Genomic DNA, 25,984 nt, shown 5'->3' with positions numbered 1-25,984 from the left:
TGAATTTCAGTGACTTCCTGGACTGTCCCACCTGGTAAACACCCTAAGTCAGAAAGCAAGGTCTAAACAGGTGCTGGGAAGGCAGAGGTAGCGACACAGGTGCCCCAGAGAATTGCTTCCTCAGTCTACCTAGAACTGGCATGGTTGGCTAAGGTGAAGCAGAAATCCTACAGGTCCTGAAGTTCTGCCTTCTTCTCCAGCCCCTTGCCCAGCTTCTAGCTCCAACTGTAGACCTAGAGCTTTGGCCAGTGCCTCTACAACAGAAGGCCAGCATTTAAGGATGGTGAAGGGGTAGGGAGAAGGCACTGGGTACCCATGGGCACCCTCAGCCACTTCTCCAGCCCTGTCATCTTTTCATGGGATACCCCTGTTTATTTAAGTGACAATTGCCTGGGTTCTGTTACTTATAACTCAAAGCATCTCTAACTGATCAGTTGGGCTTGGAATCTAGACAGGGCCCTGGGTGTTCTTGAGCCTCTGTGCCTCTCTGGGTGGGCTTCCCTGTGCAGTGGCAAGTTAGCCTGCCTCTAGGTGACTGCAGCCATGAAATTAAAAGACTCTTGCTCCTTGGAAGAAAAGGAATTGATGCTTTCAAATTGTAGTGCTAGAAAAGACTCTTGAGAGTCCTTTGGACAGTAATGAGATCAAACCAGTCAATCTTAAAGGAAATCAGCCCTGAATATTCACTGGAAGGACTGATGCTGAAGCTGAAGCTCCAATACTTTGGCCACTTTATGTGAAGAGCCTACTCATTGGAAAATACCATGATGCTGGGAAAGATTGAAGACGAGGAGAAGGGGACGATAGAGGATAAAATGGTTGGATGGCATCATCAACTCAATGGACATGAGTTTGAGCAAGCTCCGGGAGATGGTGACAGACAGGAAAGCCTGGGATACTGCAGTCCATGGGGCTACAAAGAGTTGGACACCACTCAGTAACTGAACAACAACAGGCTGTTTCAGTCAACTCCAGCTGCTATAACAAAACACTGTAGGTTAGGTGATTCAGACAACAAATGTGAATTTCTCAAAGTTCTGGAGGCTGGATTTCTCAGGTGGCACAGATTCAAGATCTGGTGGGAATTCTCCTTCTGGTTTGCTGTGTCCTTATGTGGTAGAAAGAAAGAGATCTTTTATGTCTCCTCCTCTTCGGTGGCTCAGACGGTAAAGCGTCTGCCTGCAATGCAGGAGACCCAGGTTCGATCCCCAGGTCAGGAAGATCCCCTGGAGAAGGAAATGGCAACCCACTCCAGTACTCTTGCCTAGAAAATTCCATGGATGGAGGAGCCCGGTGAGCTACAGTCCATGGGGTCGCAAAGAGTCGGACACGACTGAGCGAATTCGCTTTCACTTTCACTTTCCTCTTCTTTTAAGGGCAGTAATCCCATCTTGGGAGCCCCACCCATGACCTCCTCTAAACCCAATTACCTCCTACCTCTTAATACATTAAGGGTTGGCGCTCCAACAGATGGATGTGAAGGACAGAAATATTCAGCCCATACAATGGAGCCATGTTGGGGACCAGATACAAGTGCATGGTGTTATCCATGGGTGGACAAACATGGACCATTTACTAGTGATCACTGCTCTCTTCCATGCATGATCTCCTTTCTTCTGAAGGGGATGCGTGTTCTTTTCTGTCTTTATGCATGTGTGTGTGCTCAGTCACTTTGTCGTGTCTGACTCTTTTGTGACCCCATGGACGGTAGCCTGCCAGGCTCCTCAGTCCATGGGATTTCCCAAACAAGAATACTAGAGTGGGTTGCCATTTCCTTCTCCAAGTGATCTTCCTGACCCAGCAATCAAACCCATATCTTTTGTGTCTCCTGCATTGGCAGACAAATTCTTTACCACTGTGCCACCTGGGGAGCTCATGTCTTTATGAGAAGAAATGAGATGGTGACCAGGTGGGGATAGGGGTACAGGTGACTGGGGGCTGAGGGCACCCCTGTAGCTTGAGATAGATGAGGGTGAAGTCCCAGGGCTTGAGACCAAGCCAATTAAAGGCAGAAAAACCCACGCCTTTATCCAGACTCAACTCCATCCCTTTAGGGCTGGATGAGGATGGTAGGGGGACAATGAGATATCCTGGTCCTTGGTGACTCCCTCACAGCGCCCCTCACCCAATGGGTAGGCTCCATAGAAACAGCTGTAGTAGGGTGTGTTTGGGAGGGAGTGCAGCTTTCTTAGTTTGGTTGATAAAGAAGAGATATGTGGCCAGGAAAGAGATTAAAATCCATTATAAACAATTTAAATATGGTTTGTATATTATGTAATCATCATTAAAGGATGATCAACATTTTGATGCAACTATGGCTTCTTGGCTTTGAGAAGCCAAGAAATATTTAGGAATAAGGTGTCAACACTGTACTTTCAAATGATTCAGGAAAAAAATAGATACAAAAAGATATACAGAGAGAGAAAGAGAGGAAAGGACGGCAAAAACTCAACCACTGGTGAGTCTGCATAAAAGATGTTCATTTCACTTCTCTTTCAGGGAGAAAAATTTCAAAGTTAAGTGTTAGAGAGGAAAGCAAAAGGCATTTGACCCTCTGCAGTGCTCCCTGAGTTAGAGGAAGCCTGGGACACCTTGCCCTCTTGCCCTTCCTGCTACCACCAGGGACATCTCTCACAGGCCAAGCATCATCCAGAGCCCTTCCTAACACTGAGGTGTTTATAGTGTGATGGAGAAGGATGCTTCGGATTTTAGGATGAGGATGCCAGGTGGTAGAGGTGGTCCAGCTAGGACTCCAACCCAGATAGACCCCACTTCCCTCTGCTGGCTGCATGTCCCCGCTAAGACATGGCAGGGCTAAGACTCCCTGGCTCCAGCTGCACGCTTCTCTCCATCCTCCCCCTGCAGCAGGTGGGTCTCAAATACTCACCTAGGGCAGCTGCTCTGCTGGCCAGGGCCCTGGGGACACCTGGTGTGTGAACCACTCACCAGCAGGGCTGCCCCTCTGTCCGTTGGGCCTCCTCCTGGTGGATCTGTCCCTGGAGCCTCAGAGGGGTAGCAGAAGGTGCTGAAGCCAAGCCGCCTGGAGACAGCTGAGAGAGGAAGCCAGGGTGCAGGAGCTGATGTGCATAACAAGTGGAGAGAGGTGGCCACAGTGCCCTCAGAAGGAAGAACCCAAAGGATGGACAGATGGCAGCTCTCTTGTCCAAAGGTCCCACCGCTGTGCTTCTCCGGGCCTGGTCCCTCCAGGCCTATCCTACAGAAAGCACCCAGGGCCCAGCGGGCTCTGCTTAGGCATCCTCTCCTGGCTGAGGGACCACGCCCGCTCCAAGCATTGCAGGAGAGAGGCCATGAGCCGAGGGGCAGGCTGACTAAACAGGAGAAAGCCCAGCCCGGCCTGATTCCTCCCCCAGGAAAGCAGCCCAGAGGTTGGGGCAGCCTGGCTGCTCCCAGAGCCCTAGACTCCAGGCAGTGGTACACTGGGAGTGGAAGGCAACAAGTGTCCACATCTCCCCATCCTGGGGTTCCCGGGACACCGTATCTCCATGGTCCCCTTAGATCCCGTTGGTCCAGATGGAGTCAGAGGCATGCCCAGGTCTGAGGGAGGCCGGGAAGACCAGAGACTTCATTTTCCCCTCTGATGCAGAGGCCCTGGCAGAGACCCATCCGGGGTGCAGTGGGTCTCTGCCAGGGTCACTCTCAGCACGATCCTCTGGGAAGTGGCCTTGGCACCATCTCTCGAGCTGCTGGAATCTCTCTCCCTCTCCCGCTGGACTCAGATTCCACAGGGACCACAGGTTGTCGTGGAGACATACCTCTCCTTGACACTGATGAAGTGAGAGTTTATCTTTAAAGGGAAATAACACTTCTTTTTCTCGAAAAAAACTTTGGTTTCCTGGAAGGAAGGGAGATTGGGCTGTGGCTTTTCAGGCCTCTGCCATGCCCACTCCAGTACTCTTGCCTGGAGGATCCCATGGACAGAGGAGCCTGGTGGGCTGCAGTCCATGGGGTCGCTAAGAGTCGGACATGACTGAGCGACTTCACTTTCACTTTTCACTTTCATGCATTGGAGAAGGAAATGGCAACCCACTCCAGTGTTCTTGCCTGGAGAATCCCAAGGATGGGAGAGCCTGGTGGGCTGCCGTCTATGGGGTCGCACAGAGTTGGACACGACTGAAGCGACTTAGCAGCAGCAGCAGCCATGTCCTTATGAGCTGCAGAAGAATGAGACACCATCCCGCTTCAGCATGGAAATGCCTCCACTCTTGCTCCCAGTGGCAGGTTAGTTTCATTTCCTAAAGAATGCCATAGCAGTGCCTCTCACCTCGTATGCTCTTGGAGAACCTTGCCACTCACCCACCAAGAGGTGTCCTCCCCTTGAAGCAGAGAGGCCTTGTGACTGCCCTGGTGCAGAGAGTCCTGTGGAAACACTACTGTGTGACTTCTGGGTGCCAGGTTTGTTGTTGTTTTTTTTGAGTGTGGGTTGCTCTGCCAGGTATTAGTTGTGGCATATGGGAACTAGTTCCCTGACCAGGGACTGAACTCAGGTCCCCTGCACTGGGGCTTCCCTGGTGGCTCAGCAGTAAAGAATCTGCCTGCAATGCAGGAGCCACAGGAGATGCAGGTTCGATCCCTGGGTTCAGAAGATCCCTTGGAGGAGGGCATGGCAACACACTCCAGTGTTCTTGCCTGGAGAATCCCATGGACAGAGGAGCCTGGCAGGCTACAGTCCACAGGATCCCAAAGAGTTGGACATGACTGAAGCAACTTAGCATGCATGCATGCACACACCCCTGCTTTGGGAGCGTAGCGTCTTAACCATCGGACCACCAAGGAAGTCCCAACAATAAATGTTTATTGCTATCTCGAACAACTGAGTTGCGAAGCATTTTGTTATGCAGCGGTAGCTAAGACAGTAAACAATTATCAATGACTGTCACAACAAGTATGTAGAGAAAATTGGTCTGTCATTGGAAAAGATGGCACAAAGGAGCAAAGAAGTGATGCTTTTCATGGAGAGAATGGAGATTATTGGCAATGTTTACGTTTTAAGCTTTTGGATATTTTTCAAATTTAATAGTGTTACAATAAGGATGCTACTGAAGCCTGGAATTTTAGAGTGTGTGTCAGAGGGGCCAGGCTTGGGACAGTCATAGTTCTGGTCACCTTCTGGAGGAGGAGGTTGGGCTGCAAAGACCCCCAAATGGGTCAGGTGCCAGACAGAGGTGTGGCATGGATGAGGGTCCACACAATCACCTCCACCTGGCTTTTCAGAGGAGGGTCTGAGGACGCAGGGAGCTTGCCACTGGGGTCTCTCCCTGACCTATGAGGGGAGTCTCAAGTCAGTCCCTAAGTCAAACACAGAAGAGTTCAAGTCCCTTGAAAATCCCACAGCTCACACATAGAGTCCAGACCTCAGACCCAAGCCCACTATCTTGGCTTTTCCCTCACCAAGATTAAAAGAAAACCTTTTCTTTCCTTCTCTCCTCCCTCCCTCCCTTCCTTTCTCTTTACTGTACAACACGGAATACAACCAACATTTTATAATACTGTAAGTGGAGTATCTTCAAAAATTGTCAATCACTATGTTGTACACTTGTAACTTACATAATATTGTACATCAACTCTACCTCGATTAAAAAAAGAGAATGCAATTCACCTTGAGAATAAAAGAGTAACCAGATCACCACACATAGAGAAATACTTAAATGAATTTGATTTTTCTCATTATGGAATATTATGTTGCTTACAGGATCAAATTTTTATAAAATTTACAACAACAAGAACAACAAAAACCTTTTCCTTGAATGAGCACTAGGTCAGACATTTCTTGGTTTATAGGGACCATGTTTATTTCAGCTAACTTATTTTAGTTTCCCTGGTGGCTCAGATGGTAAAGAATCTGCCTGCAATGCAGGAGAATTGGGTTTGACTCTGGGTTGGGAAGATCCTCTGAAGAAGGGAATGGCAACCCACTCTAGTATTTTTGCCTGGAGAATTCATGGACAGACCATGGGGTTGAAAAGAGTCCGACACAACTGAGCGACCAACACACTTCGCTCCATAACGAATAACCCTGAAAGTAATAGCCTATAGCAACAACCCTTTATTCCATGGATCAGGAATTTCAAAAGGGCTCAGAAGAGATGGTTTGTTTCTGCACCACTGACGCTTGGGCCTCATGGCTGCTAAGACCCTTCTACAGTCACACGCTGGCTTCCAGGTCAGGGTGGTAGGATGTCTTACATAGAAGCTCAGGGAAGTCACACCGCCTCCCTTTCACTGGCTCCATGGATTGAACAAGTCACCAGTGTCAAAATGTTCATGGCCGTTTTTTTTAAACTGTGACAACACTGCAACAATATTTGAAAGCACCTTGCGATCTTGCAACTATTTCTCCCTTGAAGAGTGAGCTCCCGCAGGTGGCATGGGTAAAGCTGCTGTAAGTAGAACTGTGTGCATCACTGGGATGGCTCAGATGATGAGCCCGGCTCCCTCCCCCTCAACCCACTCACGAGTCTGGGCTACAGTCTTTGAGTCGGACCCTCCCACCCCATTATGAAGCAGAGTTCTGCGAGTTCGATCCCTGGTATGGGAAGATCCCTCGGAGAAGGAAATGGCAACCCACTCGGATATTCTTGCCTGAAGAACCCCATAGGCAGAGGAGCCTGGTAGACTACATTCCATGCAGTTGCAAAAGAGTCAGACGTGACTGAGAGACTGAACAACAACTACTCTCGATGTACTGTCCTACATAGGAAGCCCACAATCCAGGAAACTAGGTATGCATGTGAGGATGTGAATGATGGATGGATATAAAAGGTGACCACACAACCCTGGTGCCCATACTAAAGAGACCACCTGACCGGGCATGACCCTGCGCCACTTTCTAACTCCCTTCTGCACTAACAACAACAACAAAATACTGCTTCCCTGTATCCTGTCAACCATCCTTCAGGCCTTCCCTAAGACGTATAAGCAAACAACCAAGAATTAAGAAGTCTTTATCCTACATTGTTCATGGCAAATCTGCCCAATCCTGTTAACAGGAATACTCACTAGACAGGATTCCCCTGAGAGCCCAGAATGGACTAACCTGGCTCTTATTTAATTGATCTGATAAATCCTGACATTAATTAGCTAGCTTCCCAGAGGCTGAGGATGCAGGCATCAGGACAAGGCCAGAGAACCTGGGCTCTGCCTCTCACTAGATGTGGCCTCAGGGAAGTCTCTGGACCTGACTGAGACTTGGTTTTCTTACCTGTAGCGTGGGAAGGCATGGCCCCTCTCTTGTGCTGTCTCCAAGTGAATCAATAAGTCAACATGTCAGGGGAGCTCTGAAGCATTCCCCGGAGGCTGGGACTTACTGACCTTGATGGGTGCTGAGCAAGAACCTTCAGAATCAACTCAAAAGGATTAAATGCAGCATTTGGCCCAGAAAACCCACCAGGGATGGGATTGTTGCTGTTGCTGCTAAGTCGCTTCAGTCGTGTCCGACTCTGTGCGACCCCATAGACAGCTCCACCAGGCGCCTCTACCCATGGGATTCTTTAGGCAAGAATACTGGAGTGGGTTGCCATTTTCTTCTCCTGGAGGAGGGGATTACAAGTTATGAATGGCCATTCGGGTGTGTGTGTTGGGGGTGGGGATGGACAGTGCCTGAAAGAACAGACAATCCCCACTGAGACCAGAGACCCTCCCAGATCATCGTGGAGGAGGGCAGGTCCCATGTTGCTTGTGCTCAGGCGTGGAAGCCATCTGCTCCAGGAAGCCTGGACGAGACCATCCATCATTTTAATGTGCCTTCCTCACACATTGTTGCTGACCCTGTAGATATCTCTCAAGTCTTTGGATAGTAGAGTCTCAAAAGCATTTCCGGTTTTCATCTCTCCCCCGTGTAAACCTGTACCAGATGTGAAGCTAGCTCTCATTGTTCAGGCCCCAATGGGTTATTCTGCCCTCTAGCACCACTGGGAGACTGGATGTGAAGACAGTTTTCTGCTCCACCCCCATGTCACACAGCAGAGAATGGTTTGTTCCCCTACTAACACGACTCTCTGGAAAAGAGGAAGGACGATGCCCAGAGTTGTCACCCCACAGCCCAGCTGCCACCAGGAAGCCAGCCCCAGAGAAGAATGCTATAGAACAAAGCACAGACATCACTCCACCTGCCACCAAGCTTCTCTCTGTAAACCATGTTCTGTTGTTCCCCTTCGGTCCCCTCCTCCCACTTTTGTATTCATGAAGGTGGGCTAAGTTGCAGTAGGCCCTGGATGATTATGGCTCAAACACAATGACCAACTGCAAGCACCCTTGGCTAGATTTCTGGGTTCCAGGCTGCTCTATTTTGGGACTCCATCATCCCCCATCCCCTACGGCTTTGTTGACATAAGCATCCACTGGGCAGAGGGAGAAGAGAAGATACAGGAGGAGAGATCCATTCTCTAAAAGCCCGCAGCCCCTCTGCTCACAGTCCCACCCTGGGGACTTAGTCACTTGGTCACACCTCACTGCACAGGTGTGTGGGAAGTATGGTTGCTCACTGCTGTAGAAAGGGGGGATGGATTTTGTGGATATCTTAGGCCAGTTGGGTTGCTGAAACGCAATATCTGGTGTCTTATAAACAACAAATATTTATTTCTGATAGTTCTGGAGGCTGCAAGTCCAAGATTAAGGTTATCAGCATATTCAATGTCTACTAACTAGATTTTTGAGGAACTAATAGGACCAAAGAAACCATGTCCAAGCATTAATAGAGTTTGTGTCTGGAACTTAAGATAACCCTTCATCTTTAACCTCCTACAGGCTGGAAGCAGGATGGGGAAAGTGCTCAGCCCCATAAGGGAGGCAGATTCCCATTGCCCACCACCACCGCCTCCCACTCCCAGTGCAGCCAAGGAGGATGATGGTGGAGGGGGATCCCCTGAAAGTGGAGGAGCATCCCATGGTGACCCGGCCTCCCAGGGAGCAGGGCTGGATTGTTCACACACTCACTCCAGGATGAAGGGCAAAATTTGCCTAGCAGGGTTCAGGATCACTGTGAACACTGTCTGCTGGGGTCGCCCTCTCCTCCCCTTTCTGAATTGGTCTGTTTGTTGTGTATTCTATCCCTTCCCATCACTGCACATTGGGGTTGTGTATTGGGGGTGGAGGTGGGGTGCAGCAGCCTACAGAGGTAATGGATCTTCAGCCGATGCTTGAATCTCTGTCTTCCTGCCTGCTTCTGATCTCTAGGTCAGGATTTATAAGGTTTCCCACCAGGGGAGGGGGACAGTGTATTTTGTGTATGGAAAAGAAGACGTGAGGGACACTCTGGGTCTCTCTGCCATGGCAGCCAGCATGTTCTAGACAGAGGCTGTTCCGTCAACTTGGGTGTCCCCAGGCAACTCACGAAGGAAATGTAGCATTGCCAGAAATTAACATTTGAGATTTACAGGCAGTCTTTCCTGTAGCATGGCCCAGCTTCTCCTGACAGGTAAGCGGATCTTGTCTACTTCACCTCCTGAAGAATTGTCAGTGGAGCTTCTGCCCTGCTCCAGCCTGGCCTGGTGCGTCTATGCCCCTCCCTTTCCTCCTATGTTGAATGCCTCTTTCCTGTATCACACGCCTCCCTCTTTCTCGGTTGGCTTCTTTATTTTGGTGAAATAAAATTTTGAGATCTCATTCATCTCAAAGTACTTGATTTATACTTTTGCTGGGTGATGACTGGAGAATAATTCTCCTTTAGATCCCCAAGGCTTTGCCCCTCACCTTCTGACTCCTGACCATCTATCTGTGACCTGCTTCTAATGTCAGGACATTTTTGTCCCCATTATTCTGCACTTCAACAGTGATATGCCTTTGGGAAGAACTATTTTTTCCTTGTTGAGCTTCTCGTGGGTCTTTCAACACATGCTCTTCAGTTTGGGAGATTTTTTAAAGGACGAATTCATTGATGATTTCCTCCCTTCCACCCCCGCCCCTGTGTTTCTCTGATTGCTCTTTTGGGGTTCCTATTATTTCATCAATGGACTTTCTGGATGGTCCGCCTTTGTTTTTTCTCTCCTGTTTCCCACTTTGGAGGTTTCTTTTTGTTTTGCTTTCACAGAGATTTCCTCAACTTTATCTTCCAATCCCTTCTGGCAGTATTTTTTTTTTTTAATTTTGCATGTGCAGTCACTAAGTCATGTCTGACTCTTTTGAGACCCCACAGACTGTAGCCCACCAGACTTCTCTGTCCATAGGATTTTCCAGGCAAGAATACTGGAGTGGGCTGCCATTTCTTCCTCCAGGGAATCTTCTTGATCCAGGGATCAAACCTGTGTCTCCTGCACTGGCAGGCAGATTCTTTACAACTGAGCCACCTAGGAAGCCCTTTATTTCCACTATTTCAAATTTCCATGAACACTTTTTGTTTGTTCACCGAATATTCCTTTATACATGGCCTCCCTTCATGGCTTGCGGTATTCTCTTTAGTTACTCTGACGACATGACTTCGATTGATGATTTCATTGCCATGTACTTCTCTCTGCACAGTCTCTGTTTCCTCCAAGTTGCTGTTAAAAAATCTATTGGGGCTTTAGATTTCATGACACAGGATTTCCTGAGATGCTGGATCAGCTCTGGCCACCTCTGAAAGCTGGATTAGAGGCTCTGTATCTGTGGGGGCTCGGAAAGTGCAGCCTTCCCTGGAGTGTGGTCTGGTGGGTGGTTCCACTGGGCAGCTGCAGATGTAAGGAAACTACTGTGTTCCCTTGGCCTGTTTTAATGCCCCAGGAAAGACCCTTCTAGCCTCTTGGCTGCCTGCATTCTGAAAACCCATAAGGGAAGCTGGAACATGGTCTCAGCATCTAATATCTACAGGTTCATTTAACCCCTCTGTTCCTATTATGGCACCTCTGCCCTTCACTGTGCATGGTATCTCTCAGCCCAAGATGCTCCCATTTACCTTATTTATATTATTAAAAAAAAAAAAATTTAGCCATGCCAGGCAGCATGTGGAATCTTAGTTCCCTGAACAGGGATTGAACCCACGACCTCAGTTTTGGAAGCACAGAGTTTTAACTGTACCAGCAGGGAAGTCCCCTTTAACCTTTTTTAGATGACAGACATCCCATCTTTGGTCAGGACAGGGAAGGCAACACAGATCTACTGAGATAATCTGGGTGCCTCTTAAGCAGACTTTCAGCCAATTATTATCTTAGCCCCCCATTCAAACCCTCATCCAGAGGTGCCCAGTGCCATCCATTGGTGGACCTTTTGGGGACTCCAGAGTTTTTTTTTTTTTTTTTTGGCTCCCCCACCCTATCCCACCCCCCTACCATTTCAAGACTTCATTGTCTCAGGTCTATAGAGTATTTCAGCTTCAACAACTGTATTGCAGTTACTTGTTCCCTTGCTTGCCCTATTTGCCAATTTCTCTCTCACAACAGGCAAACACTGCTGTGAAAGAAGGCTCCACAAGTCAGAGTCAACACACACCATCCATCCACCATCTCCGGTGGAAACCTCAGCCCCCTTCCCAGCCCAGCCTCTCCACTATCCAGACACATCCCCATTCACTTGCTCTGGGCTGATCTTTCCCACCCGAAATTGTGTGCTCAGTCTTGTCTGACTCTTTGCGACCCCATGGACCATATACCCTACCAGTCTCCTCTGTCCATGAGATTTTCCAGGCAAGAATACTGGAGTGGGTTGCCATTTCCTCCTCCAGGGGATCTTCCCAACCCAGAGATTGAACCTGGGTCTCCTGCAGCTCCTGTTTTTGTTTGTTCCATTCCTTCTGACACTTGATCCCCACCTACCCTCAGACATACAGAAGCCACATCTGTCAAAATCTGATGAAGCAAGGATAACACAGGCCAGGGGTTATGGTGAGATTTTCCTCTGAGAAAGAGATTGTATGTATCTGGAAGAATTCCCATGTGGGGCCGGGATGAGGGTTGCTGGACCCCAGGACCTCCTTCTATGAACAACCATTAAAGGCCTGAGAAGCAGGCCAAGGGTCTGAGTTTTGCCCCCAGGATGCCCTGAGAGTGCAGCCAAAACACTCAGGGAGGCTGCATCCATGCAGAGACCTGGGGGCTGTTCTGGGCTGTGGATGGGGGTGGGGTGTGTGTGCTTGCAGAGAACCCTTGACCCAGGCCTACCTCCCTCACCCAGAGTAGAGGATGGTTAGTTGTAACCCAATGCCTAGAAGGGTGCCTACTCCTAGGAGGACTGCCAGGGTGTGCCCAAGCTGGGTTGTGTCAAGGGGAGTCATGGAGCTAGTGGTACCTTGAAGACTGAGCAGAATCCTGCTTGCTAGAGAGTGGGAAGCGGGGCGGGGTGGTGGGGGGATGGCTGTTAAGTCAGCACAGGGCCAGCTCCATCCTTAATGAAGTGACTGATTGTGACATGTGGTGAGACTGCAGGAACATTCTGAATCATTATTTGGTCAGAACACAAATCTCTTAAATGTCATCAACATAATCTGGCTGGGAGTAGAGAGATTAGTTCCTGCCAGTAGGAGACCCTTCGAGGAGGAGTCTGACCCAGTGGCCCAGCACAGAGCCCCACCCCTGCAGAGCACACTGTGTGGTCTTCGCAGGGGGCGCCGACCCCACCAGTGAGCTGGAACTTTAGGGTTTTAGTCACAGATTCCCAGGGCACCCAGACATCCGCACCAGCTTACAGTTCACCACAACATGCAACCCAAAACGCGTTTGTCCTTAGTGGCCTGGAAAGTTTTTTCTACCCAGGCCCCAAGATAATTTGGTGTGAAATGGCTGCTCTTAATTTTGTGCTCAGGACGGCTCTGTCCCACCCACCCCTCTTCTCTGGTCCGAAGGATCCAGTGCCTGGGCTGCCCTCCTTCCACTCTCCCCGCGCGGGCGGCTAACACGTTTGAATGTCCATTAAGGGCTGCAGACCCCGGCCGGTCTCTCCGGGCCAGGGGCTTGCTGCGCTCGGCTTCAGCCTCTAACCTCTACGCTGATGGCCTAGGCCTGGAGAAGGGCGGTGGGGTGGCCTCGGAAACAGTGAGGGTGAGGGCGCCGGGGAGAGGCAAGGGCAAGTGGGCGGGGCAGGGCAGGGAGCGTTTCCTCCGCAAGGCCAGGCAGTGGGTGGGCAGGGCCCGCGCAGTCGGTGGCGGTGGCGTCGGAAGCCTCCCCGGCCTGGTGGGAGAGGGGCAGCCGGGAGAAGTTGGCAGCGGGCCTGGGGAGGGGAGGCGGAGGAAGGGGCCCCGCGTTCCATGAGCAGCGGCGCCGGCGCCCCGGCACGTAGTTCACTCTTGCGAGCATGGGACGCCGTGGGCACGTCACCCGCGCTGCCAGGCTAACCACCAGCCTGGTGCCAGTCCGCCTCCGGTTGACCCAGGCTCAAGGGCAGTGCGGCCCGGCCCAGTTCCTGGCTGCCCGGGACGATCGGGAGTTCCGGGTCCCTCCCGTCAGTGCAGCCCCTGCCCCACCCGAGACCCCGCTCCCTGCTGGGCCGCGCCGAGCAGCGGGCTCGGCAGGGGAGGAGCTTGCAGCGGGCGAGCGGCCTGAGTCTCCGGGCCCGGCCGCCCAGGAACCCAGCTTCGGCGGGGTGCGGCAGGGTTGTTCCGAGCTGGCCGGAGCGGACGCGCCTCCTCGCTGGGCACCTCGCTCGGGAAGGGAAAGGGAGAAGCGGAGGCGAGCCCCGCAGGGCGCGCCCACCCGGGGCACGGCAGAGGCGGGGCGGGAGGGACAAAGGGGCGCCCTCCTGAGCGCTCGCCTCCGCGCCGGGGTTCAAGGCTGTCACTGTACAAAAGCCCCAGCAGGAAAATACCCCGCGGGGTCTCCTCCGCGGAGGGGTTGGGGAGCGACCCGCGCGGCCACGCCCCGGCCTGCCGCCCTCGGACGTGGTGCGTCAGCGTGCCCGGCTCACGACTCTAATTTCCGCCCCTCCTCCCGCCCGCCAAGGGGGGACGCCCATTGGCACGCGCAGGCCCCTAGGCCGAGTGGGAGTCTCTCACTGTGAGGATTGGCCGGGCCGCGTACCCGCGAACCAATGGCGCCCGTCCTTGTCCTCGGCCACGCCCCTTCCCCAGAGGCGGGCGCGCGACCGCTCCATCCCGCCGGTGCGCGCTCCGGGATCCCCGCCCCCTCCGCGTGCGCGGCTCCCCGCGGCCGCCGCCGCCGCCTGTAACCTGCGCCGCCAGGATGTGGCTGGGGGCTGACGTCGGGTCCAGATGTGGCCCCGGCCCCGCCCACCCCCGGGGCCGGGCCGCCCACACCGAGCCGCGGCGCGCACGGCTGCTGTCCCGCCTGCCACAATGCGCGGCGAGACTGCGGCCGCGACTTGGCGCGGTCGTCCCTAACGTCGCCGCTCGGCATCCTTAGGACAGGCAGCCCCTGACGTCGCGCGGGGATCCCACTCGCCCGCGCCCCCCATGCGTTCACTTTTCGGAGCCCAGCCGGGCGGGCGCCTAGCAGACGCGGTGCCGCGCGGGTGACGGCAGAGGCGGCTGCGCGCCCAGCCCAGCCCGCGGAGAGGGCGCGCCTCGCCCCCGCCCCCCGCCCGTTCTCCGGAGGCCGTGGGTGCGGATGCGCCGCTGACGACTTGCAGCGACCAGCAGTGCCGCCCGTCCGCTGGCTGGATCCCGCAGCATGGCAGCCGCCGCCTATGTGGACCACTTCGCCGCCGAGTGCCTCGTGTCCATGTCGAACCGCGCGGTCGTGCACGGGCCGCGGGAGGGGCAGGAGCCCGGACCCGAGGGCGCGGCCGCTGTCGCCGCCACGCTGCCCCGCGTCGAGGAACGCCGCGACGGCAAGGACAGTGCCTCGCTCTTCGTAGTGGCGCGGATCCTAGCGGACCTTAACCAGCAAGCGCCGGCGCCCGCCCCAGCGGAGCGCAGAGAAGGCGCCGCGGCCCGGAAGGCGAGGACCCCCTGCCGCCTGCCGCCCGCGCCGCCACCCGCCCCCGAGCCCGCCTCCCCCGGCGCCAGTGGCGCGGCGGCCGCGCCCCTCAGCCCGGCGTGGAGCGAGCCCGAGCCCGAACCCGAGGCGGGGCTGGAGCCGGAGCGAGAGCCGGGGCCCGCGGGGAGCGGCGAGCCCGGCCTCAGACAAAGGGGCCGGCGGGGCCGAAGTCGCACCGACCTCGAGTCCCCGCAGAGAAAGCACAAGTGCCACTACGCGGGCTGCGAGAAAGTTTACGGGAAATCCTCGCACCTCAAGGCGCACCTGAGAACTCACACAGGTCAGTGGGGCGGCCCGGGAGCCCGAGCGCGCGACCCGGGGCCAGTGCTAGTCGCTCGGCCACGCCCCCGGAGCCGCCAGCTGGGTGCGAGGGCGATAGGGCCGGGAACGGTCGGGGCCTCGCCCCTTTCCCCACGGCTCCGGGCTGCGGGCGACCCTGCGCGCCGCGCCAGGCGGGTCCGTGCGCTGGGAGCCGGCGCCCGCCCGGCGACCGCGCCCCCGCCGGGCACGCCCCCTCCGGCGCTCTCGGGCGGGGCCGCGGGGGCGATTGTCGTCATCGGGCCCGGGGGCGGGAACCCCGCCCAGGCCCCCGGGCGCGCAGGCAGGTGCGGGCGAGCTGGGTGAGGGTCGCGGGTGGCACCCGGGGAGATTGGCGGCCCAGACTGCCGGGAGCCGCGGGAAACGGGTGTCCTCGCCCGGCCCCTCCCCCGCCGGTCGGGCGCGCGCTCAGCAGGGGCGGGCCCGGCCCGGGCGCGCAGCGGGCGAAGTTCACGCGGGGACAGGGCTTTCTCCAGCCACTCGGCACATTCTTCGCTCTCCTCTTCCTGTAATTTTTCCAGCGCTCTAAGGTTTAATTTGTCGAAACCGGAGCCAGCGGCTGCCGACGCGGGGGGCGGTCCCGGGTCCTCGCCCTGGGCTCTTTGTGGGAGCCCCGCCCATCCGGCCGGCGGGGGCGCGCCGGACCCGAGGGGCTCCTCGGGGCCTCGGCGCTTTCTCCCGAAAGGAGCGCCCTGCCTTCTGGCCGCGGATCTGCGCCGCCTTCCTCCCGGCCTCGCTCTCACCTGCCGGGGCCGGATGCGGGCCGGCAGCACCTGCAGGGGGGCGGGCGGCGGGAGCCGACATTCTGGGAGCCGCGGATCGCCGCCCGCCCCCCACCCCAGGGCAGCATTTTCCTCTCGCGGGCCCGAGACTTTGTCGTAGATTCCTCTGTGGTGGTTTTTTTGTCTTTAAACACAAAAGTGGAAACAACCTTTCAGTGGATGGCATGCTTTCTCTCCCAGTTTGGTTTAAAGAATTGTGTATTTCCTCTGAGCCCACGCGAACTCTTCTGGACACAAGTCTTCCACTTTGGGGATCGGTTCAAAACTCTCATACCGTTAACCTTGTTATCAAAGGTTGAGGCGTCTCATTTGTCAAACAGTTCACAAGCTGATTAAATGACTGATTTAAAACCCGCAGTTTGTTTCAAGAACCTAGAGCTGAAAAGCTTTTTCTTCCAATAAATTTACAAATGAACCGCCCCACGGTCTGCAGGTATCAGGATCCGCGGATCTCACGAACTGCACCCCCCACGCCGGCCCCGCATTTCTGGTCCCGCGCTGTGACCGCTCAAACCGCTTGGCAGGTGGTGGGGTCGCGGGTGAAGGCGGGGCCATTTCTTGGCTGAGTCAGAATTCGGGCTGTGTGGACTCGGGGGTGGGGACGTTACTGCAAGAGTGGGTGTGGTCGTGGGGGAGGGGCCACGCTGGATTCTGAGCGAGGTGGACCCTGTCCCCCAGTAGCGGGGCCGCGTTTGGTTTGTGGCTGGAGTTGAGCACTCGGTTGAGAGCCAAGCCAGTACCAAGCAGGGGACTGTATTGGAAAAGCTTTCTGAATCCTGTGTTACTGTGCCCTCCCAACCGGTAAATAGTCTGCCTGCAGGGCAGGAGACCCGGGTTCGATCCCTGGATCGGGAAGATCCCCTGGAGAAGGAAATGGCAACCCACTCCAGTATTCTTGTCTGGAAAATCCCATGGACGGAGGAGCCTGGTCAGCTACAGTCCATGGGACCGCAAATAGTCGGATACGACTGAGCGACTTCTCTTTCTTTATTTCCCAACTCGGCAGCACCCGGTAGCCAGGTTCGCGAATTGCGGAGGGACCGGCCCCGGGGCGGGGCCCGCCCGGGCCTCCGGCGGGGGCTGCCTTCCGGATTACCTCAGCCTCCCTGCTCCAGGCTGCCTGTGCCCTACGCAGCACGGGGAAAGATGGCTAGATGCTTAGGACAGGGGCGCTGGGAACCCGCGCCTTTGCAGTGGGGCGGAAGCCAGCTTCTCCGGGAGGCCTGGAAGACAGAACAGGATGAATCCATTCTTTGGCCTGCAGTCTGCTAGTCTGCTAGTCTGTAGGGAGCCGGCCCTGCCTTCCAGGTTTGCAGAAACTCGAATCTTTGCCTCCAGAGCAGATCTCCAAGTCAGGAGTGCACAGGGTCCCTTGGGGCCCCTGGAAGTGTAGGTTCCCAGGTCCCAGATGCTGACTGCAGTTTAAGGGGTCCCCCCAGGTGCATCTGCTTATGAACCAAGGACCTACCTGTGGCCGTAGGGCACCTCCAGGAAGCCTGAGCCCAGGTATGCAGGGCATAAGTAACTGGTGATCATAGAGGGTATAGAGGCAGCCCACAGAAGGGAGAGACTAGGTAAGCTGGTTGCAGGGGCTGACTTAGAGGTGATTTGCAGAGACCCAGGAGGGAGATCCTGGTTTGTGGGCTCCCAGAGTGTTCTGGTGGGGACGGTCTGTGCAGGCAGTGACTCAGGTCATGCTAGGCCTTTCAGACTGTTAGGGACCCTCCCCCCATAATGATTGTATGGTGGAGGGGGTGAATACTAATATGGCTTTAGCCAAGGAGGCAGTTGGAAGCTTGCTTTGCCTAGCTCTGTGACCAGGGACTGGTTCCCATGCCTCCCTTGACAACCTGGAAGGTGTGCAGGTGTGTGTATGTGAAAATCCTTTGGGAGGTCCTAAGGTCAACTTTGACTTGGATCTCCCACCACCACCCTGACCAACTGCATGCAAAGAGCCACCTGTCCTGGTTAGCTGTGTGGCAGTGTGATCCCCTGTTACGTCCCCCACTGGTCATCTTCGGGACTGATGGTCCTCTGTCACCTTTAGGTAACTGGTGTTAGAGCACGCACATGATAGAACAAAACACATGATCATCTTTGCACCTGAATCCCCTTGCTGTTTGGTTGATCATAACTTCCCAGCCCAGACCTGGGAAGTTTGCTTAACCTTGCTCTGGGGACTCCCTAGACCAGGAGCAGATTTTCTTGGAGGCTGAAGGGCTTTGATTTGAAAATTCAAGGACTTGGAGAAGGGAAGCACTGGATCTCTCTGAGGACACCCCCAAGCCCCCCTACCTGGCAAAGTCCCACATGTAAGGATTCCTGCCTGCTAGGCTTGGTGGGGCCAGGCGGAGTGGGCCCAGGCTTTCTTGGCAGACACATCCTGGATCCATTCCTCCCTGTGGGTTCTCACAAACAATTGTTTTCAGATCACCTTTGCACCCTATTCGCCCTCCAGCGCCAGCAGACAGAACCTCTCCTTGCACCCTGGGCTGGGCCGTCTCAGCAGGTCTGGGGGCCTGGCTGGAAAGGTGGATCCAACCCCGCCTCCTGCTGTCCCAGAGTTAGTTGCTCCTGCTCACCTGGCCTGTGTGGGGTGGAAAGTAGAGCAGGTTGCGTTGTCTCAGCCACTTCCTGTGATCACTTGGGGCAGGGTTTGTTTAAAATTTATCTTGACCCTCTCAACAAGGGATTTGATCCTCAGGGCGGTTACAGGGGCCAGGATTTATTCCTAACTCTCCCCGACTGGAGCTCTGGCTTTAGAACGTGGTATTCCAAGCACACTGCCTGCCTAGACCCCTGGCAGGTGCTCCCCAGGCAGCTGTGTTGGGAAGGCAGCCCGTCAGCCTGAAGGGTGGCTGCCAGGATCTCCTTCCTTCACCCAGAGCAAGCCACGCTGGCAGAGGGCCAGCACTTTGTCTGGGCCACAGCCAGGCCAGCATCTCCCGCCCCTGCTCCCCCACAGTCCTAGCCTGCCAGTCGGCCTGGTTGTGAAACTCTTCAAACAATGCAGAAGTGTGCAGGCAGAATTCACGAACCCTCCCCTCCCCCAGCTAGTCACTGTTACTCTATATTATAGATACATTTCTTTCCAGACTCTTTTAATGCATTTTTGTGTATACACACGTGCACGTGCATCCACGGAGTAGGTGATTTAAAAACACACATGTAGGATCCACAGAACACATCCAGTCAAGGCTTTTGTCCTGTGTGTTTGCTTAGGGAGGCAGCTTCATTCTTTTTCCTGGCTGCCTCATACTCCAGGGTGCAGCTCTGTGGCATTACTGTCAGTCACCCAGCCTCTTACCTGCGGCAGGCTCAAGTGTGCTGCTTTTCTCATTTGTTTGCTCTTGGAACCATGTAGCAGGGGACTCTGGTGTGTGTCTTGGTGTCCACCTGGCATTTGTGGGGGATCAAGACCTAGTGGTATTAGTGACAGCATAGGTGGCGTGTGTGTGGTGGAGCTACTCTTGTTGACTTAAAGGACAGGTTATGTTTTGAAAGGAAACAGACCAAAAGATCTTGGTTTCCCCAGGGCTAAGGGTCCTGCCATATCACTAGCTGCCCTTTCTTTTTTTTTCTAAAAAAAAAAAAAAAAAAACTCCTCCCAGTTCTCCTTTTGTACATGTGAAAGCATCACATCGAGAACATTTTTTGAAGCAATCTCAACAAAGCCATGTTAGCCATGCCTCACGACCAGCTGTCCTGCCATCCTGACATGGCTTACCTGCTGGTGCTCAGCCCCTACTGCAGTGAGGTATGCCAGGTGGGCCACCCGGCACAGCCTGCACTGGTGGGGGAGTGTCATGTGAGCTATTTGCTCCCCACTCCCCTGCCTGAAAGCAGACTGGAACCCCGCCCCCTCGACATACCCGCTTCCATGTGAGTGGCGGGTAGGACCAGGTTTCACTTAATCAGAGGCCCTGTCTGTGTGTGGCCTCTGGAACCAACAGGGTTGGGGGAGTCCCCCCTTCAGAGCAGGTGCTGCCGCCAAGTCCACTCATTGAGGAGGGCTCGTGGGGACCTCTGGCTCTCAGGGCCTGTCTGCCCCAACATGACTTCAAATGCTGGTGGTTATCTAACTCCTGGATGTAGTGCATCAGAAGGGCAAGGGTGAGATGCACTGCTGGTGGCTAAAAGCCTGGGAGAAAGGAAACCAAAGGCTTATTCACATGTAGTAGTAATGTGTTTAAATGCATAACTTGAGAAACCCCACAAACCGCACAGCACTAGACTAGACAGACCCGAGGTGTCTCAAGAAGCCATGCCATCCTCCCCGCCATCCCCGGGGCCTGCGCCCCGTGACACCTGATCTTCCCAACAGCGATCTGGAGCTTTCAGGGCATCGTTAAAGTGTGTCTGGTTTGGGCTGAAAGAAGGCAGCGAAAAGAGTTTTTAAAATAAAAAACCTGTAGAATGACACACTCAGCTCTCAGGTCGTGTCCAGCATATCCACACTGCTCACCAGGGGCCAGGCCTTCCACTTGTAATAGGACCCTATGGAATAGGCACTGCCATTGCTACTCCTTTTTAAAGGACAGCCAGGCTCAGACTGGTTAAGAAATATGCTGGAGGTTGCAGAGCAGGTGAGGGTGGAGCTGGGACCTATGCCAGGCAGCCCTGTTCCAGAGTGTGGGTGTGTCGGCATGTGTGACAGCTGCGCCCTTGTGAACCTGGGGATGGCGGGTGAGCAGGGTCTCGGTGTCAGAAGCCCATGTGCCCCTCGCACACTGCTTCCCCCGCAAGTCCTTACTACTTTTGAAACATTAAGAGATGGTACAGTGTACTTGCATATATTCTCCTAGTCGGTAGTTAATATTCTCTCCCAGTTTAAAAAAAGGTCTTTCTTCCTTCCTTCCCGCCTCCTCTCTCTAAATATTATGTTTTCTGCCTTCTTTGCCTCTCAAAATATTACACGCTATCTAACATACAGTCCATATTCAGTTTCCCTGATAACCGCCCTCCCACCCCAGGTGGCCCACATAGAGCCAGGATGTGGTTAATCACACATTGCATTTGGTGTCCTCATTCTTCAGCGTCCCTCAGTCTGAAAGCACCCCCTCTCCCCGCATCATTGGGTCTTTGGTTCATTGGCATTTTAGGACCCAGGCCAGTTGCCTTGCAGAAAAATCCCTCCATCTGCACTTGTCTCATCATTTTCTCATGATCAGATCCCATGTAAACCATCTTTGGTCAAAACTACATCACAGGTAGTGCTGGTGTCCCAGAGGGGGACATGCGGTGCCGTATCGCGAATGAAGGGGTGTTTGCCAGGCTGCCCCACTCTACAGGAATGTCCTGCTCTCGACAATAAGTACCACTCTGAGACCGTGGCTTGCCAGAGGGTCCCACTGGTCCTGCGTGGAGCCAGGTGCCATGCTGGCGTGCCGTCTGCTCACCTGCACTCAGCCCCTGCTGCCTGGTCCACCTGCCTGGCTTCTGTGCATCCCCCAGCCTCCTTGTTTGGACCAGTGCTGGTTTTTCAGGTTTGTTGTTGGAAGTCTTTTTTAAAGTCAGAGGACAACTCGAGAGTCTTAGAAGCTCCCTTTCCCAAACAGACCAGATCCCCTAATGTTAGGTTGAATCAGATGTTTCTGGATGGCCTTCGTCATGGTTTAGGAGGTGGTTATGGGTGTATTCTTCACAGTCAGTGCACCCACACCTGGCTCTGTGCCCACGGTGACCTGTCTCCCAGACCTGGGTGGGCGGGTCCTGCAACCCATGGCACCCTTAATGTCCTGGTAGGTCTCGACATACTTTCCAGAAAAAACACAAATCTGGATCTAAGTCCACACTCCTGAGCCTGATTTCCGTTCCTTTCACAGCCCTAAGTTGGAAGTCAGTGTCCTGTCAAGATGGGAATAAACTTGTTAGTTAAGTCAGGAGCACCTGCTCCTGTGTGACTGGAAGTGGGTGGAGAGGACAGAGTCCCCTGGAGCCGAGAACTGGGCTCAGAGGCCTCGGTCCCTGCCCTGGGCCAAGACAATGGAGGCTAGACCTCTGAGTTTTTACTCTGAGGGCAGTGATCTAACACGAGGCACTTAGTGTAGGACAGGAGAACCCCTCACCCAACCCCAAGTTCTGCCATTTACAAGGTACTCTGTCCCTTGTAGCTGGCCTGAGTATCCCAGCCTGCAGCGTGTTTCCATGGAACCTGTTTCTATGGAACCCATGACTTCTGGTCCTGTCATCTGTTTTACACGTCAGGGCCCACACCCACCCCCAGCCCTTTTCCAGTAAGGAGGTTCTGCAGTGGGTGAGTGGGCTCTGGAGGGGAGACAGCACTCCCTGGTCGTCCGGTGGCCTGGTTGTCCCGTGTCCTCCACCTGCTCCCTGTCCCCACTGAGTCAGTGGGGCAGGGCATCCTCCCCATTCACCGTGGGCCTTGTGTGTGCAGTGGGGGGGCGGCCTGGCCCAGTGCGGCGGATGGGGTGGGCATCCTCCCTGTTCACCATGGGCCTTGTGTGCACAGTGAGGGCAGCTTGGCCCAGTGCGGCATCTGCATGACATCATTCTGAACCTGTAGCATGGATTGGGGAGCCACACTCCAGGTTTTTACTGTATGCAGAGTGGGTAGGGGTGGGAGTGATCTGTTGATTGTTCTCTTCTCAAGTTCATCACGCAAAAACACTTGCTAACCAGGAACTTGGCCGCCCTCCGTGGCCATCGGCCAGTCTGTCCCAAGGTGACCTGTTTGGAAAAGTGCTGAGACTTGAGGCCTTGGATTAAACATCCCTGTGCCATGGCCTGTCCTGCAGGGGTAGGTGGCCCATGGTCCCTGAGCACAGGTCTGCCTCCTGGAGCCGGAGAAAGAGCTTTGCAAGAAATAGTTTGGGGCCCAAATTGGTGGTCACTCACTGGGTGGTGTGAGGCTTGGCCTGTGCCGGGTCCTGTCTTGGAAGGAGCTTCTGGCAAGGCCCATGTCCCGCAGACGCAGCCAGCTGGAAGGAAGCACAGGTGTGGGAGATGGAGGGGGCTTAGGAGTTCCGGGGGCCCCCACGTGGAGCCCCAGCAGGGTGACAGCTGGGCAGCCTGGCAGGAGGTCTGGGGCCCAGGACGGGGCTCCTTAACACCCTTGGGTTAAGTTGGAGATTGTCCTCCTCCGATGGGAGCAGGACAGGAACTTCCTTCCCCTGTACATTCCTTCTCTGAGCTCTTCATTTGTTTTTAACTCTTTTAGTATATTAACACTCACTTTAAAAAATGGAGGAGGAAATGGCAACCCACTCCAGTCTCACCTGGGAAATACCATGGACAGACAAGCCTGGCGGGCTACAGTCCATGGGGTCGCAGAGTCGGACACAACTGAGTGACTAACACACTTTCACTAAATGAAAAAGGATAAAGAGTTAGCTTGGGGGCTAGAGGAAGAAGCTAAAGTTAATGGCAGATCAAGAGTGTAGGTTTTTGCAAGAAAGTGTTGGGAAACAAAGAGGAACCATAAAAGGAGCACACAAACCTCAGCACTCAGCCGCCAGGAGGGGCTGACTGGGGCCTGGGAGGCCCAGGCATGTCCTTGGCGGACAGTGGTGTTTTGCCTGGGCCTTTGGCCGGCTGAGCTGTTCATCTGAGATCGGGGGAGGGTCTGGGAGCTGGCGGGTTAGCATCTTATAGTAACAAACCTTACAGGTTTTCACTAGGGGGAGATAAAGTAAGTGGATTAATTACACAGTTGCCACTGATACTAATCTAAGCTGTATGGTGAGTGATAGGCAGTCTGGCCACTTAGGGGCCCTGCCTGCTTCCCTGACTTCTGCCCTTTGTCCTCCTTCCCACTTCAGGTCACTGTGGTTTGCCCACTGGTCGTGGGTGATCCTCTCCCACTGGGCATGAGCACAGTGGGGCGGGTGGGCGGGGCTCAGGCAGATCTCCATCCATCACTGAGGTCTCGCCCACTTCCCATTCTGGAAGGATTTCCCCGTGTTCATCAGTTGTCATTTTTGTCCCCGAGGACAGGGAGTGTAGGGTCAGGAGGACCTCTTGGGACTCCTGCTCCTGCAGCCCTGGGTGCTCAGGGCCGTTACCCAGGTTTCCTTGTCTTTTCTAGAGAACCGCTTTGGGCTGCTTGCCTAGCAAATCCTGTGGCCTTGGGAATTCCCTGGCAGCCCAGTGGTTCTAGCCAGAACTTCCACTGCAGGGGTTGCAGGTTCAATCCCAGATGGAGGAACTAAGATCCCATAAGCCTCACGGAGCAGCTAAAAAATAAAAAATAATAATGTTGCCTTGTTGTTTGGCCTAAGGCACCAGGGTATTCCCTGGGATAGTCTGAGGGACTTTGCAGGATGCCATCTTTTATGATCATGAAATGTCATTCAGTGTTTTCTCCGAGCCCTCTTGCGGGTGGGGCCTGAGCATTCACTGCACAGGCATTATGCTGTTGTGTTGGCCATCGAGGTGGTTGCCCTGAGTTACCATCAGGCCTCTGGGGTTTGCAGGAAATTCAGCCTTGTCTTCTTTGTTGTTGTTCAGTTGCTAAGTCGTGTCTTAGGCTCTGCGACCCCATGGACTGCAGCACGCCAGGCTTCCCTGTGCTTCACCATCTCCCGGAGTTTGCTTAAACTCATGTTCATTGAGTCGATGATTTCATCCAGCCATCTCATCCTCTCGTCCCCTTCTCCTGCCTTCAGTCTTTCCCAGCATCAGGATCTTTTCCAATAAGTCGACTTTCGCATCAGGTGGCCGAAGTATTGGGATTTTCAGCTTTCAGCATCAGTCCTTCCAATGAATATTCAGCGTTGATTTCCTTGATACGCGCTCCTTCCTGCACTGGACTGGGTGTTACCTGCTCGCATCCTGCTTTGGACAGGTGGCATCAGCCCTTAGTTCACTCACTTGAGCCTTTGAGAAACATCAGTCTTAATCTCCCTTCCCCTGATCATCTCCCTAACTTGTGAGCCAGTTGTTTTAACTTTTTCCATGTTCAACTCCTCCCATCATGTGTTCAGCTCTGCACAGGGCTTAGGAGATAGACACTGACACACATGTATGCACGTGCTATGCATGCTTATGTGTGTGAATGTGGTCAGCCTCCCACCAAAGCTCAGGGCAGTTGTTTCTTTGGAAGGAGGCCTGTCAGGAGGCCTCTGGCCACGTGGCTCTGGCTGCAGCAGGTGTGTCGTCACACCCAGCTTCACCCTGCAAGAGCCTGGGAAGGCACAGTGTGTCCAGAGTGGCTGCAGGGGCAGCAGGGATCCTGGAGCCGTGCTGGAGGGTGTAACTCCCTGGGCCCCAGTAGGTCACTTATTCTGGGATGTTCTACCCTAATCCGGGCCGGCAGCCTGGTATGGGGGTCTGGCGGTGGCTGACCTGAGCTAAGCAGAAAGTCCAGCCTGGTCCTCACGTTTCCTCCTCCTTTCTCTCCTCCCTTTCCTTCACCTCCCTCCCTTCCTCTCCCCCAACCTGGGATCTATGCACACTGCCAAGCTGCCCTCAAGGGTTTCCAGTCCTGGGCAGAGGCGGGTGGGTGCGCTGAGGAGCAGGCCCAGGACGCTGGAGAAGCTCTTCCTTTGTGCTGTGGCCTGGCTCAGCCTGGGAGAGTGGCAGAGGGCTGGGGTGGGGCTGTAGCTTCCTCCTCAGTCTTCTGGGCCCCTGGGGACACCCAGGCGGCCTTTCCTGTGGGGTGTTGGAGGTGGCAGCCTAGCTGTTCCCAGTCAATGGTCAGCATCCTCCTACACAGCGGAGGGAGAGGTAAACACTGGGTTGCCTTGGCAACTGGCTGAGCCAGGGCTCAGTGCTTGTGGTGAGAGAAGCTCTCATTGTCTCAAGTTTCTGGGATGGGCTTCTATTTTCATTTTTTTTTTTCCTTTAATTAGCTGGAGTGACTAAAATACCAAGATGCCTGACCTGGTTCCTAGAATTTCTTAATAAACACTTATATTCCTTTTATAGGAGGCATGCTTTTTGATGGCTTTTTGTTTTAAACCGTGGAGAGGCCCTGGCATGGCTGGGGGTGGGGGTGGGGGGTGCGATGGCAGGGTCGTCGCCCGTGAGTGCTTACTTCAGCACCGCCCAAGGACTGTGTTGACTTTG

General features: G+C 54.3%; 1 protein-coding gene across 1 annotated transcript in view; it reads left to right on the top strand.

Moving 5' to 3' along the window:
- The first annotated feature begins 14,154 nt into the window (after nucleotides 1-14,154).
- KLF13 (KLF transcription factor 13) overlaps nucleotides 14,155-25,984 on the top strand; it is a 43,359-nt gene continuing 31,529 nt past the window's right edge. Inside the window, exon 1 of the mRNA XM_081546663.1 lies at nucleotides 14,155-15,135. Within this exon, the coding sequence (XP_081402789.1) occupies nucleotides 14,547-15,135 (589 nt within the window). The 5' untranslated portion in view covers nucleotides 14,155-14,546. The remainder of the gene's footprint in view (nucleotides 15,136-25,984) is intronic.

This window comes from Giraffa tippelskirchi, chromosome 12 (assembly GCF_054371585.1).
Source record: "Giraffa tippelskirchi isolate mGirTip1 chromosome 12, T2T-mGirTip1v1.2.pri, whole genome shotgun sequence".
NCBI classification, from domain to species: Eukaryota; Metazoa; Chordata; class Mammalia; order Artiodactyla; family Giraffidae; genus Giraffa; species Giraffa tippelskirchi.
This window is presented reverse-complemented; position numbering and strand designations above follow the sequence as displayed.